This window comes from Mus musculus, chromosome X (genome assembly GCF_000001635.26).
Source record: "Mus musculus strain C57BL/6J chromosome X, GRCm38.p6 C57BL/6J".
Taxonomy (NCBI): Eukaryota; Metazoa; Chordata; class Mammalia; order Rodentia; family Muridae; genus Mus; species Mus musculus.
Genome location: NC_000086.7, coordinates 102,118,737 through 102,131,578, shown reverse-complemented (window position 1 = coordinate 102,131,578; position 12,842 = coordinate 102,118,737). Strand labels below are relative to the sequence as shown.

Sequence of the window (12,842 nt, the reverse complement as noted above, 5' to 3'; positions counted from 1 at the left end):
TTTGAAAGTGGCTTAAGGTACTATTATGTGAAACTACTACTTCAATAGTACTTTCTTTGCATTTTAGCTGAGTTCTGATTTGTGTTTGGAGTCAGAGCCATGATATTGTATTCCAAATTGACCAGGAATTTGCTATGTAGCTCCACACTGGCCTTAATGTAGCACCATGCCTAGCTTATTTTGAACCCTTTTCTATTATAGTGACATGCCTGCTTAATGGCAGAAACTCTGAATTTTTAAAAGTGGGAAAGTTGAGTCTGTAGACAAAATCACCAATGTTTCGTTTTTTTTTTTTTTAAATCCTTTATTATTTGTAAGTACACTGTAGCTGTCTTCAGACACTCCAGAAGAGGGCATCAGATCTCATTACGGATGGTTGTGAGCCACCATGTGGTTGCTGGGACTTGAACTCAGGACCTTTGGAAGAGCAGTCGGCGCTCTTAACCGCTGAGCCATCTCTCCAGCCCATCACCAATGTTTCTAAGACCAGATAACACAGGGTTACCATAGGATGGAGCTGAAGCAAGATCACGTAGTGTTCAAAAGATCACTCTTCAGTATCAGTTAGAGGGCAGTGAGATGGCTCAGCAGGTAAGAAGGTGCTTGTTGTGTGTCCTGGTTTGAGTAACAATGGCTCCCATAGGCTCATATATTTGAATGCTTAGTCATCAGGGAAAGGTACTACTCCAGAAGGAATAGGAGGTGTGGCTTAGCTAGAGGAAGTGTGTTTCTCTCTTTGCTTTCTGATGATCCAGATGTAGAACTCTCAGCTACTTCTCCAGCAACAAGTCAGTTTTTATGCTGCCATGTTTCCCACTGTGATAACAGATTAAACCTCGGAAACTGTCAGCAAACCCCAATTATTTTCTTTTGTAAGATTGTTGTGATCACAGTGTCTCTTCGAGGCAATAGAACACTGACTAGGACATTGTGCAAGTCAGAAGACATGAGTTCAATCTTGGAAGAGCCTCCAGCTCTTCAACCTTCTCTTTAAAGAAATGTCTGTTAAAGAAGGTCCTTGGAGGCCTTCAGGTTTCTCAGCCGGAGTGAACGACTCCTGAAAGCTGTTTCTAACCTCCACACTTATATGGTGGTACATGGATTCTGTACACACGTTTCATGTATACACATTTATATACTAAATGTTGTAATTTTAAAAATCGGCAAAATTTTATTTTTGAAGCAGCATGGTGCTTTATTACTCATTTTACATTTTTTATGTCATAAAAGAGCAGGTAAAACATTTTAAAATGTAGATACAAAGTACTCTCTAGATGGCTCTGTGACCATCCTGCTGCCAAGCCTGTGGACCCGAGTTTGGTTCCCAGGACCTCCACAGGGGAAAGAGAAGCAGCTCAGCAAACTGTCCTCTGATCTCCTTGCATTTGCTGTGGCACAGACACACACTAATCAATCAATCCAACAACTAGAGAGAGAGATGGAGGTAGATAGCACTGGGGTGGGGAGCCAGCTCAGTCAGTGAAGTTCTTGCTGTATGAAGCACAAGCAAGAAGGCTGAGTTCACTCCCCAGAATCTGGCGTGCTGGCGAGTGTTTATAATCCTAGTATTGGGAAGATAGAGAAAAGAAGGTCCCTTTGGCTTGCTGACCAGCCAGTCTAGCAGAATTGGTAAGCCACAAGCCAATAAGACACCCCCATTTAAAAACAAAAAACCAAGCAAAAAATCCACTGAGGTCCTGAAGAACATCTAGCCTTTACATACACGCATGACTGAACACTCATGTGCACAGCTTTAAAAATAATTTTTAAAATACATAAAAGAATATTACTCATAGAAAGGAGAACCATAATTGTAACCTATGTGTTAGGTTTCTATTGTTCTGATAAAACACCATGACCAAGGGGCTAGAAAGATGGCTCAACCGTTAAGAGCATTGACTGCTCTTCCAAAGATCCTGAGCTCAATTCCCAGCAACCACGTGGTGGCTCACAACCATCTGTAATGGGATCTGATGCCCTCTTCTGGTGTGTCTGAAGACAGCTACAGTATACTCACATAAAATAAATAATTCTTTAAAAATAAAACAAACAAACAAACAAAACACCCCACCAAGACCAAAAGGGTTTATTTCTTCTTATAGGTGTTAGGCCACTCTTCTTCATTGAGGGAAGTCAGGGCAGGAACTTGTCATCAGGAACCTGGAGGCAGGAACTGAAGTAGAAGCCACAGAGGAACACTGCTTATCAGCTTGTTCCTCAGGACTTGCTCAGTTTGCTTTCTTACACAATCCAGAGGTGGCACCGGCCACAGTGGGCTGAGCCCTTCCACATCAAGCATTGATCAATAAAGTGTCTCATAGATTTGCCTACAGGCAATCTGACAAAACAAACAAAGCCCCCAACCAGGACAGCATGCAATGAGCAGACAAGTGTGCGTTTTGTTTTACTTTGTCCCCACCCTCTAGGCAGGGTTTCTCTGTGTAGCCCTGGCTGTCCTAGAACTCACTCTGTAGACCAGGCTGGCCTCAAACTCAGAAATCCACCTGCCTCTGCCTCCCAAGTGCTGGGATTAAAGGCGTGCACCACCACTGCCTGGCTAAAGTGCCTTTTTTCTAATTTTAAGTTAGACCATTTAGTTGTGTGTGAGAGAGTGTGTGTCCTTGTGTGCCATAGCATGCATGTGGAGGTCAGAGGATATGCTAGCTACGTTTATATCAAGTTGTCACAAGCTAGTCATTTGGGAAGAGGGAACCTCATTTGAAGAAATACCACCAAATCAGTCTGTGGGCAAACCTGAAGTATGTATGTAGTATGTATGTATGTATGTATGTATGTATGTATGTATGTATGTATGTATATATTTTTTAGTGAAGATAAAAATATGAGATGGCCTGACTCATTGTGGGTGGTAGCACCTCTGTGTTTGTGGTCCTTAGTTCTAAAACAAAGAAACAAAGAAACAAACAAAAACCAAACAAAACAGCAGGCTGAGAAAGCCAGGAGGAGGAGGCAGTATTTAGTCCTCCTCCATAACTTCTGCTTCAGTTTCTGCCTCCAGGTTCCTACCCTGACTGTCTTCAATGATGGACTATGGTGTGGAACTGTAAGTGAACTAAACCCTTTCCTTCCCAGATTGTTTATGGTCATGGTGTTTTTTTGCAGCAATGGAAACCCTAACTAAAGCAGAGGACAAGTTACAGCAGTTACCAGTTTTCTCTACCATGTGGGGCTCAGGGACTAAAGTCGGGCTATCAGACTTGGCAGTAGGCACCTTTTCCTGCTGAGAAACCTGAAGGCCTCCAAGTACCTTCCTTGACAGACATTTCGTTAAAGAGAAGGTTGAAGAGCTGGAGGCATGGCTCAGAAAAGTGCCTGCTGCTCTTGCAGAGGACCAGTTTGGTTCCAGGTCAGGTAGCTTACAACCATCTGTAACTCCAGCTCCAGGGACTCTGATGCCCGCTTTTGTCCTTCATGAGTACCCACACACATAGGCACACTCAGAAAAATACACATACACCTTAATAATAAAAAAGAATCTTGAGCAGAGAGCGAACGTTAAATGGCTGCCTGGCTGCCATGTACTATACTAAGACAATATCTGCCCTGGCAGATCAGGGTTGACTAACTTGAATTAACCTTTTCATGTACTAATTCACCTACTAAGATGCCCAAGGTTTTCAGGGCCTGAGATTTGACTCCTTTGAAGATGGTTTCAGAGTTAATTTATGGGACACACTGAGGGTCAATATTAGTCTTGGGAAAATGGAATACAATGGGAATACAAGTTAAAAGGAGTTTGCATGAGTCAGCCCTGAGAACTGAAAGTGATTATACTACATACTAACTGTTACCCACCCAATCTTACCTACGAACCCACACTGACAGTTCACAAAACATGAGGATTATTTCATACCTTTTAAAGAGGTCAACAAAATAGAAAACACTTAGTCAGTCTTTCATGTGATTTTATTTTCTCCCTTCAACCATAATAATATGATATCCAAATTTTGTCTTAACTGGTGGGTCTGTAAACACAGGCTTATCCATCCCACTTACAGGCAAGGCAAACGCTGCTTCTTGAAATGGCCCCACCATGGATCCTCTGGTCATCCAACCCAAGTCACCCTGAAAAATCCAAAAGATAAATAATACCAGGTGAAGTGGCCTTAGAAAAGAGAGCAGTTCTACTGCAGCTTCCAAGAGTTTTCCCAATATGAATACAATGGCTCACTGGGCTGTATTATTCATCTGGCTATGTAGGCATTGTCTCCCAGGGGACAAATGGCAGGAGGCCGTCTAAGACTGGATGGAGCAGGCACGCTCAAAATCCTGCTGCATTCAGAAGTCATCTGTGAAAGGTTCTTCATGCCAATCATTTAGCTACATCCTTAGTCCCATAAGCTGGACATTTCTACTTTTCTTGAAACAAAGATATTGCTAAAATTAGTGACAGAACATTCAAATGATAAAGAGCAACATACCCCTTGTCTGGCTTTATCTTCACTATATTGTGTGGCCACTTCACTGAATCTCATCCCAGACTTTAACTTTTCCATGGCTTCCATGATTTTCCCATGTTTTTCACACAGAATGTGTCTGACCTACAAGGGAAAAGCATATCCTGTTAGTACTTGGAGAAAAATATGAATCTTCTTGGTACAAGAGTCACATCTGAATTATCCCTGCTCACTACAAAACATCTCATCTAACTCACAGTCATTGAACATAGTACAAGTTTGCCCACAGGAGTGACTGCCACAAACCCATTTCTGCATCAAACAGTATCTCAGAACCTTGATTTAGATGAAAGTGGACAGCAGCCTGTGAGAATCTCCTATCCTCTCCATGTACTTCAATGGTAACTGGAAGAAGAAATGTAATGGTTGAGTGTTGGGTCCTGGAGTCCAATTCCAGCTCTCTTGTATGATCTTGGGCATGTTTTTACGCCTCCAAGACTGTTCACATGTGATTGTGAAGGAAGCTATGCAACCAGTATCAACAAACTGCTGCCTGAGTTCAATCCCCAGGACCCACATAGTGGAAGGAAACACTGACTCCTGCAATTGTCTTCTGACTTCCCCTCTGCCTGCGGAGGCCAGATACAAGATTCTCTTGAACTTGAGTTGCAGTCGGCTGTGAGCCACCTGGCATGGGTTCGAGGAAATGAAATCAGGTTCTCCAAAAGAGCAGAGTCATCTTACCTGCAAAGTCATCTCTCTAGCCCAACAAACACCATTTGAAAGAAATGTATCCCTCTTATTGACTATGTATGTTTGTTTAAGAATGCATGTGTACCATAATACTCATGAGGAAGTCAGAAGACATTTGCAGGAGTCAGTTTTTCCTCCTACCACATGAATCCTGGGGATTGAATTCAGGTTATAAAAGTTGCTGGCATGGCTCAGCAGGTAAGAGCACTGACTGCTCTTCCAGAGGTCCTGAGTTCAATTCCCAGCTACATCATGGTGGCTCACAACCATCTGTAATAGGACCAATACCCTCTTCTAGTGTGTCTAAAGACAGCAACAGTATACTCACATATATAAAATAAATAAATCATTAAAAAAAAAGGAGTTGCTGGCAAGCACAGCTTGTATAGAATGTGTCTAGTCCTATCCAGAGGAGACAGGTATGCAAGCTGGACAGCAAAGGACAGCATGTTGGGGGGACAAGAATCGCTCAGATCTCAATCTGATTTAACTACAACTTCTAGACTGGTTCTCTCACTGAGCATGGCAGTGTATACCCATAAACCCAGCACCTAAGAGGCTGAGGAAGGACGATCATAAGTTCTAGGTCAGTCCTAGGTACATAATGAGTTCAAGGACAACCTGGACTAAGAACTCTAACTAAATAAGCAAGAAACGGAGGGAGAGGAGAGAGAAGATGCTAGGGATGTAACCCAGGACACCAAGGAAAATAAATGTTGTTGGTAAGAGTTGAAGACCAAAGCCTTCTACCCCTTGGTAAATGTCTTAGCTAAGGTTTTACTGCTATGAACAGACACCATGACCAAGACAACTCTTATAAAGGACAACATTTAATTGGGGCTGGCTTACAGGTTCAGAGGTTCAGTCCATTATCATCAAGGTGCGAGCATAGCAGCATCTAGGCAGGCATGGTGCAGGAGGAGCTGAGAGTTCTACATCTTCATCTGAAGGCTGCTAGTGGAAGACTGACTTCCAGGCTTCTAGAGTTGAAGGTCTTAAGCACACATCCACAGTGACACACCCACTCCAACAAGATCACACCTCTTAATAATGCCACTCCCTGGGCCCAGCATATATGAACCATCACAGTAAATTATTAATAGCTAACAATGAAATTAATATCAAACTAAATTAATGACTATATAATTAAGCATTATAAATATTATTATGAAAATACTAACTTTTTTAAAACATGAAATCAGTACATTTTCATTTAAGGGATTTTCTTTTTTCTTTTTTTCTTTTTTTGGTTTTTCGAGACAGGGATTCACTGTACAGTCCTGGCTGTCCTAGAACTCACTTTGTAGACCAGGCTGGCCTTGAACTCAGAAATCTGCCTGCCTCTGCCTCCCGAGTGCTGGGATTAAAGGCGTGTGCCACCACACCTGGCTCATTTAAGGGATTTTCAATTCCTTTGCTGTTCATTCAGGTCATTTATGTTCAAGATTTTTGAAAACAACTTTCTCAAAGAAAGATGCTTAGTTCAGTTATACTATTAGCTCTTTGTTCTTTTAGCTCTCCTTGAATTAAAGCCAACTTCAAAGTGCTAAGTGCTTTCCATGAATGGATCGCATTAAATCCTCACGTTAGCAACCCTTGAGACTAGACTGGTGTTTGCTTAACTCTGGCAGCACACTTGAAAAACCTCCAGAGCTGAAGACATTCAGGTCCAGGACCCAAGTCCAAAGAACCGGATGCAGCAGACCTGAGGTGCCCGTGGGCACTGGAGGTTAGCTCTGCAGGTATATAGCAAGCTAAGCCCTCAACACCCAGGCTGAGAACCACTGGCTCAAGTTACCTGCTGACTGTAGCTCAGTGCTGGGTGGCTTGAAGTGAAAAAGAAAGAGCTGCGGAGCGACACTGAGGGCCATCCATGCTAGAGTTACAAACCAGGTTTGGGGTTCCCATCACCAAGACTGGGTCTCCCGAGCAGGGCCTAGAAGTTTGGGTTCAGTTCAGAGAAAGTGGCCTACTGGACTGACCCCAAGGTGAGGGCTAGCAGGTGAATGCGTATGAGGAAAAGCAGTCAAGGCTCCCTAGTGAAAGAAGATATGGAGGACAGAACATAATGGAAGCTAGGCGGTGCTGGGGAGCAGAGTGGGTTTTAGAACCTGAAATCTAGTTCAACAGATAGGGAACAGAAAGAGGGAGCCTCAGTAGGTGTGACTCACAGCTCCTAGTGACACAGAACAGCATGTGGGTACAGGGGTGTGGTTGCTTCTAGGGTTCTTGTGGTGCCAGAACATTTGAAAACAACAAAACCACTAATATCGTTCAGCAGGTAAGGCTAAAACAAATGTGGGACTTCTATATCATGAAACAGAACTTAGCAACACACAGGAACAAACTATTGTCACAACAACCGCAATGGAACCACCAGAAAATGACACTGACACTCGCCAAAGGTCATAAACTATATGATTCCATCCAATGTTACATTCTTGAAAGTATTAAAGACTGGGCATAGTGGCACACGCCTTCAGTTCTAACACTTGGAAGGAAGAGGCAGGTGATTTTTGTGAATTTGAGGCCAGCCGAGTCTATATAGTAAGTTTCAGGATAGCCAGGGCTACACAGTGAGACTCTGTCTTAAAACAACAACCCCACCCCACACACAAAATAATAATAACAAAAAACTCACTCAAAATGGGATAGAAAGACAGGGATAGGTTAGAAGCCTCTAATTCCAGCATTTGAGAGGTAGAAACAGGTGGGTCATAAATCCAAAGCCATCCTTTGCTACATAATGAACTTGAGGCCACCCTGGGCAAAAGAAGACTGTCTCAAAAAGAAAAAGTATGCTGGGCAGTGGTGGCGAATGCCTTCAATCCCAGCACTTGGGAGGCAGAGGCAGGTGGATTTCTGAGTTCGAGGCCAGCCTGGTCTACAGAGTGAGTTCCAGGACAGCCAGGGCAACACAGAGAAACCCTGTCTCAAAAAACAAACAAACAAAAAAACCAAAAAACAAAAAAAAAGGTATGTGTTGGGGTAAAAGCAGAAGGAGTTATAAAGTTATAAACAGGCAACACGGTCTGGAGAGATGGCTCAGCGGTTAAGAGCAATGATTGCTCTTCCAGAGGTCCTGAGTTCAAGTCCCAACAACCACATGGTGGCTCACAACCATATGTAATGGGATCTGATACCCTCTTCTGGTATGTCTGAAGCCAGTGACAGTGTGCTCATATAAATAAAAATAAATCTTTACAAAAATAAAGGAGCAACAGGAGGCTCTTTATATAGGGTGGAAGGCTTGAGGGGTAGCTCAATATTCTGAATCAGTGTCAGTATTCTGACCATGCCATTGAACTATAGTTTTAGAAGATGTTACTATTGAGGGAATCAGGCTAAAATATAAAGGCATTAAACAAAAAGCTTAATAAAAACTTAATCCTGATCTACCCTCCTACCTTAATTACATGCCATTCTTTTCCATTTATCTACCATAGTGCCATACTGGACTTGGCTCTTTGTGAGGGGACCAGATGGCTACTTGAAGCTATATGTGCTACAGTAGTCTCATAGGTTGGAAGGTTTGATCGTCAGTACAACTCAGTAAAGAGTGCACATAGCCCAAATAACCTTATCCATTATGAAGACCAACATGCCAGCTTTCAGGAAGCCCAACAGAGCCAGATGCCTCCCACTCCAGACTGTAACAATGACTACTTCATCTTCTGCTATATTTCTGAGGCATAGGTCTACTGAGTAGAACAGCTCAGTTCACATTTTCTCTCCATCTTTCTCTCCCCCTTTTATGCTGCATGTGTATGGTTGAATTTGTAGGCAGAAGCAATGAAATCTATTTTCTTTTACCTCCTGTATCCTGACCCAAACATGGAAACTCCTTGTTAGATAGCCATAGTAGTACAGTTCTGTTTGCAGACACTCCCATGGGATTGGTTGCTTAAGCGCTTCCAGTAATAATCTGGGGACTGTGATGGTTTGTATATGCTTGGCCCAGGGAGTGGCACTATTAGGAGGTGTGGCCCTGTTGGAGCAGGTGGGATACTGTGGGTGTGGGCTTAAGATCCTCACCCTAGCTGCCTGGAAGCCAGTATTTTGCTAACAGCCTTCGATGAAGATGTAGAACTCTTAGCTCTGCCTGCATCATGCCTGCCTGGATTGCTACCATGCTCCCTCCTTGATAACAGACTGAACCTCTGAATCTGCAAGCCAGCCCCAATTAAATGTTGTCCTTTATAAGACTTGCCTTGGTCATGGTATCTGTTCACAACAGTAAAACCCTAACCAAGACAGGGACTATCTCCCACCCATGGTCAAAGTAACAAATGTGTGTGCATGTGCATCTGGAGGTCAGAAGATAATCCTTTCTAGGGTGCCATCTACCCCCTTTTTCGTTTTGAGATAGGGTCTTTCACTGGATTGAAACTCACCAACTAGGCTTAGGTCTTTTCTCAAGCACTTTAATGACCGAGGCTGAAACCCCAGTCGCTAAGTTAACACATTTAAAGGAACAGTGCTAGAAGTGTGAAAATTCTACCTTTTAAAAGTGAGACTGGTTTTTGGTTTCCAGTTTTGTATCATCTTGAATTTAACTTAGTATTAAGCCTCATAGATAAGGACAGGTTACTCACACTGTCTTTTCTATGCATACCCACTTACTAATACTTTACATGGAAAAGAGGAGACACATAAGATAACTCACCTTTACTGCATTGCCACCACCTTTAGGACCCTGAGACTTCTTGTCAGCACTGTCACTCCCAGAGGCTGCACCTCCTTTAGAAAAGAGAGGATAGGAACTCATTTCGACTGTACTTTGACATTTATAGATAGGTCCAACTCATAACACAAGGTAACCCATCCATTACAGCCCCAAGTTCCAAAAGGCTACATGGTGAGTCATGCAATCAAGTTAACTTACTCTGTGACTCATCTCTAATAACAGGAAATGTGCCGAACAAAATACTTCACAGAAAACAGATAAAGAAATGAGTGTGGGCATGGATGCAGGCACTCCAGAAGCCTGGGCCAGATTCTTTAGACTCCATTCCAAATCTTGCCTTCTAACTTAACACTGCCATTATATAAAATAATACAATTTCTATTATATTCTGTGACAGTGTGTTTGACACCTGAAATTCTAACATGCAAAATCTCCAACAATGCATTTTGAGGGGTTTGGTTTTATTTCAGAGTGCTTGGTGTGTGTGTGTGTGTGTGTGCATTCTTTTCCCCTTCAGTCTACCACAACAGCTACTGATATCCTCCTGGAATCTGCTACATTCAGGCTATCAAGCATTGGTAGCACATCTTACTTCTTTTAAGTTTTGTGTCGAAGGCAGCATATTAAGTGTTAGAGGCCAAGGTGTCTAAGATTAAATTAAGTATTTAGTTTAACAACTGTTTCCTAAATAATTCCCCAGTTCAAGTTCTTGGGGGTACACAGTGAATAGGATTCAAAGCCGCAGCCAAGGAGCTCGTATCCCAGTGAGGAAGAGAGACCACATTCTGAGAGTCCGACAAGCGAGAAATTGTGGAAGGGAACACATATGTCAGCTAGCCAGGTACCACCTGATGGATGAACAGGAGCTGAGCAGCTAAAGGACAGTGTACCCCTGGTGACCTCACACTCAGGTCCTCCTCAGCCTCCCACTGCTGTGGCATGTCTCTGCAGTGCCTCACCCATTTCTCAGACCTTTCTTTACAACATCTTGGTTCCTTGGACCTCTGGGGTATCACTCTACTACACTCCATTTATTTGTCTCTTCTCTGGGTTCCTACAACCACAATCTTAGTTCAGGCCAACTCTCTCTCTTACCAGAACTACTGAAATCATCTCTCTCTCTCTCTCTCTCTCTCTCCCTCACTACTCTCCCCTCTCTGTTTGTTTGTTTGTTTTTAAGACAGGGTTTCTCTGTGTAGCCCTGGCTGTCCTGGAACTCACTCTGTAGACCAGGCTGGCCTCGAACTCAGAAATCCACCTGCCTCTGCCTCCCCAAGTGCTAGGATTAAAGGTGTGCGCTACCGCTGCCCGGCTTGAAATCATCTCTTTAAAGGACCTCCTGGCCCCTAACCAACCTTAATTAACACCATATACAGCACACCTCATGATTTAGTTTTCTTCTGTTTTAATTTCCCCAACTTGCTTATTTGTTTTGAAGTTTTACTTCAGCGATGCTATACTAAACTGCCTTTGGGGCTGGCCTCTCCGGGTTGAGGACTCTTTACCCTATTGCTGCTGCTTATCTCAGCCTGCCCAAAGTATCTCCAGTTTGTTTCTTTACCCTCTTTCCACCTTCTATAACATAACTCTCACAACTACATTCGGCACAGTACTTAGAGGCTACTATCTTCCCCACATTGTCCAGCGATGAATAAGAGTTGTCTTAGTTTTCTAGCCTGAAAGCACAATGTTGTCCCCAACAACGGTCTTCAAGAAGCGAGTCCCTCCTCATGTGTGTGTGTAGGGGAGGGGAGGGGGGGGGAGGTACGTCCTGTTAGTTGTTAAGAGGCCTAGATGGACTAGATTGATCACTAGTGTAGGCTTCCTTTTATTGCTGGCGTTTCATCAGATTCAATTTTAGTGGGAATAAACCCCAGGTCACGAGGAACCATCCCCAGCAGCTTCTATTGCCCGCCACGAGGGTCCCTGCACTGAAACCTCATGGATACCCTGAACCACAGCAGCTCCTCACGCACTGATCTTTCCTTACCACAAGAAGCCCAAACATAAACCACAGCGGCTCAGGGTGCTCCCGGTGGCCCTGCTGTCCGGCTTATGATCACCTCCCTCCCCCACCCCACACAGCTGCAGGTCTACTCCTGTCCTTCTCCCCATCCACCCCTACGCTCGCTCCATGACTGTCTCGGCAGGTCTACCTTTCCCTCCTTTTCCAGAACCACTTTTCCCCTTCGGCGGCATCTCTTAAGCTGGCGGATGAACTCTCCGGCAACTGTTCCGGTGCTAGCAAAAGGACCCCTCAGGCCCCACAGGTATGTCCTCCGCAATGCCTGAAAGCAGCGTCACAATCAACTATTTCTGCTGCGGTTCCAGAATCAGGCATAGCTTGGAACAGACCCAGTCCTTTGGTTCTTTGACCTATAGGAGCTAGAGATGTTAGACCAATGAGAAGCCGAAGCCTTACGGGGAGGCGGGAACAAAGGTTGCCCAGAGACGAGAAAGCGCAGCCTCTATTCTGTTCTTCAAAGCTTTTACTTGCCCTCATTTGCACTTGTTCTTTGCTCTCTCTCGCCCCGCCCACTTTTTTGTGCATGCGCAGTGCGAGCCTCAGGCCACTGCAGTTCTTTGGCGTGGGCTTTTGCTTTGGGGATTCTAGACAAAGGGACAGCAGAGGGAGTTTAGATAATGGCCTTCTTCCGTCCTCTCTCCGACTGACACAGACCTGCACTCCCTAATGGCTTTTCTTACTTACTTGTTTGTTTATATTTTTGCAGCAGTAGTTGATGGGGTACAAAAGATGGAATTTTTTTTTTAAAGCCTATCATCCCATTGCCTGTGACAGGCAGAAGTCTGTCATGGAGAAACATTGGAAGCAGCCTAAATTAATTTTAAAATAACGATTATAAGCTGTGTGTACAGAAATAGCCTTAAGGAAGATTATAGACCAAGATGTAGAATGTGATTTTTTAAAGTTATATATCCTGGAGAACATAATCTATGCACCTAAAAGACAAACAAGGCATTAA

General features: G+C 43.7%; 1 protein-coding gene across 2 annotated transcripts; it reads right to left on the bottom strand.

The window, feature by feature from the left end:
- Window positions 1-3,905: 3,905 nt before the first annotated feature.
- Window positions 3,906-12,110, bottom strand: Pin4 (protein (peptidyl-prolyl cis/trans isomerase) NIMA-interacting, 4 (parvulin)). Of its 2 annotated transcripts, none has more exons than NM_001365090.1 (4): window positions 11,849-12,110; window positions 9,838-9,911; window positions 4,443-4,562; window positions 3,906-4,086 (listed from the first exon to the last, which is right to left on the bottom strand). In NM_001365090.1, the coding sequence occupies exons 3-4, from the start codon at window positions 4,524-4,526 to the stop codon at window positions 3,928-3,930; spliced, it is 243 nt and encodes an 80-aa protein (NP_001352019.1). In that variant the 5' UTR covers window positions 4,527-4,562; window positions 9,838-9,911; window positions 11,849-12,110; the 3' UTR covers window positions 3,906-3,927. The 2 variants fall into 2 exon arrangements, with proteins under 2 accessions (NP_001352019.1, NP_081457.1); NM_027181.2 differs by having other exon boundaries at window positions 12,015-12,110.
- Window positions 12,111-12,842: the final 732 nt, after the last annotated feature.

Excerpts from the sequence above, each read along its gene's own strand:
- Pin4 (NM_027181.2), bottom strand. The coding sequence starts at position 12,057 with ATGCCGCCGAAGGGGAAAAGTGGTTCTGGAAAAGGAGGGAAAG. Across the intron at positions 9,912-12,014 it reads TTCTGGAAAAGGAGGGAAAG|GAGGTGCAGCCTCTGGGAGT; the intron begins GTAGACCTGCCG and ends TCTTTTCTAAAG. Across the intron at positions 4,087-4,442 it reads AAGATAAAGCCAGACAAGGG|GGTGACTTGGGTTGGATGAC; the intron begins GTATGTTGCTCT and ends TGGATTTTTCAG.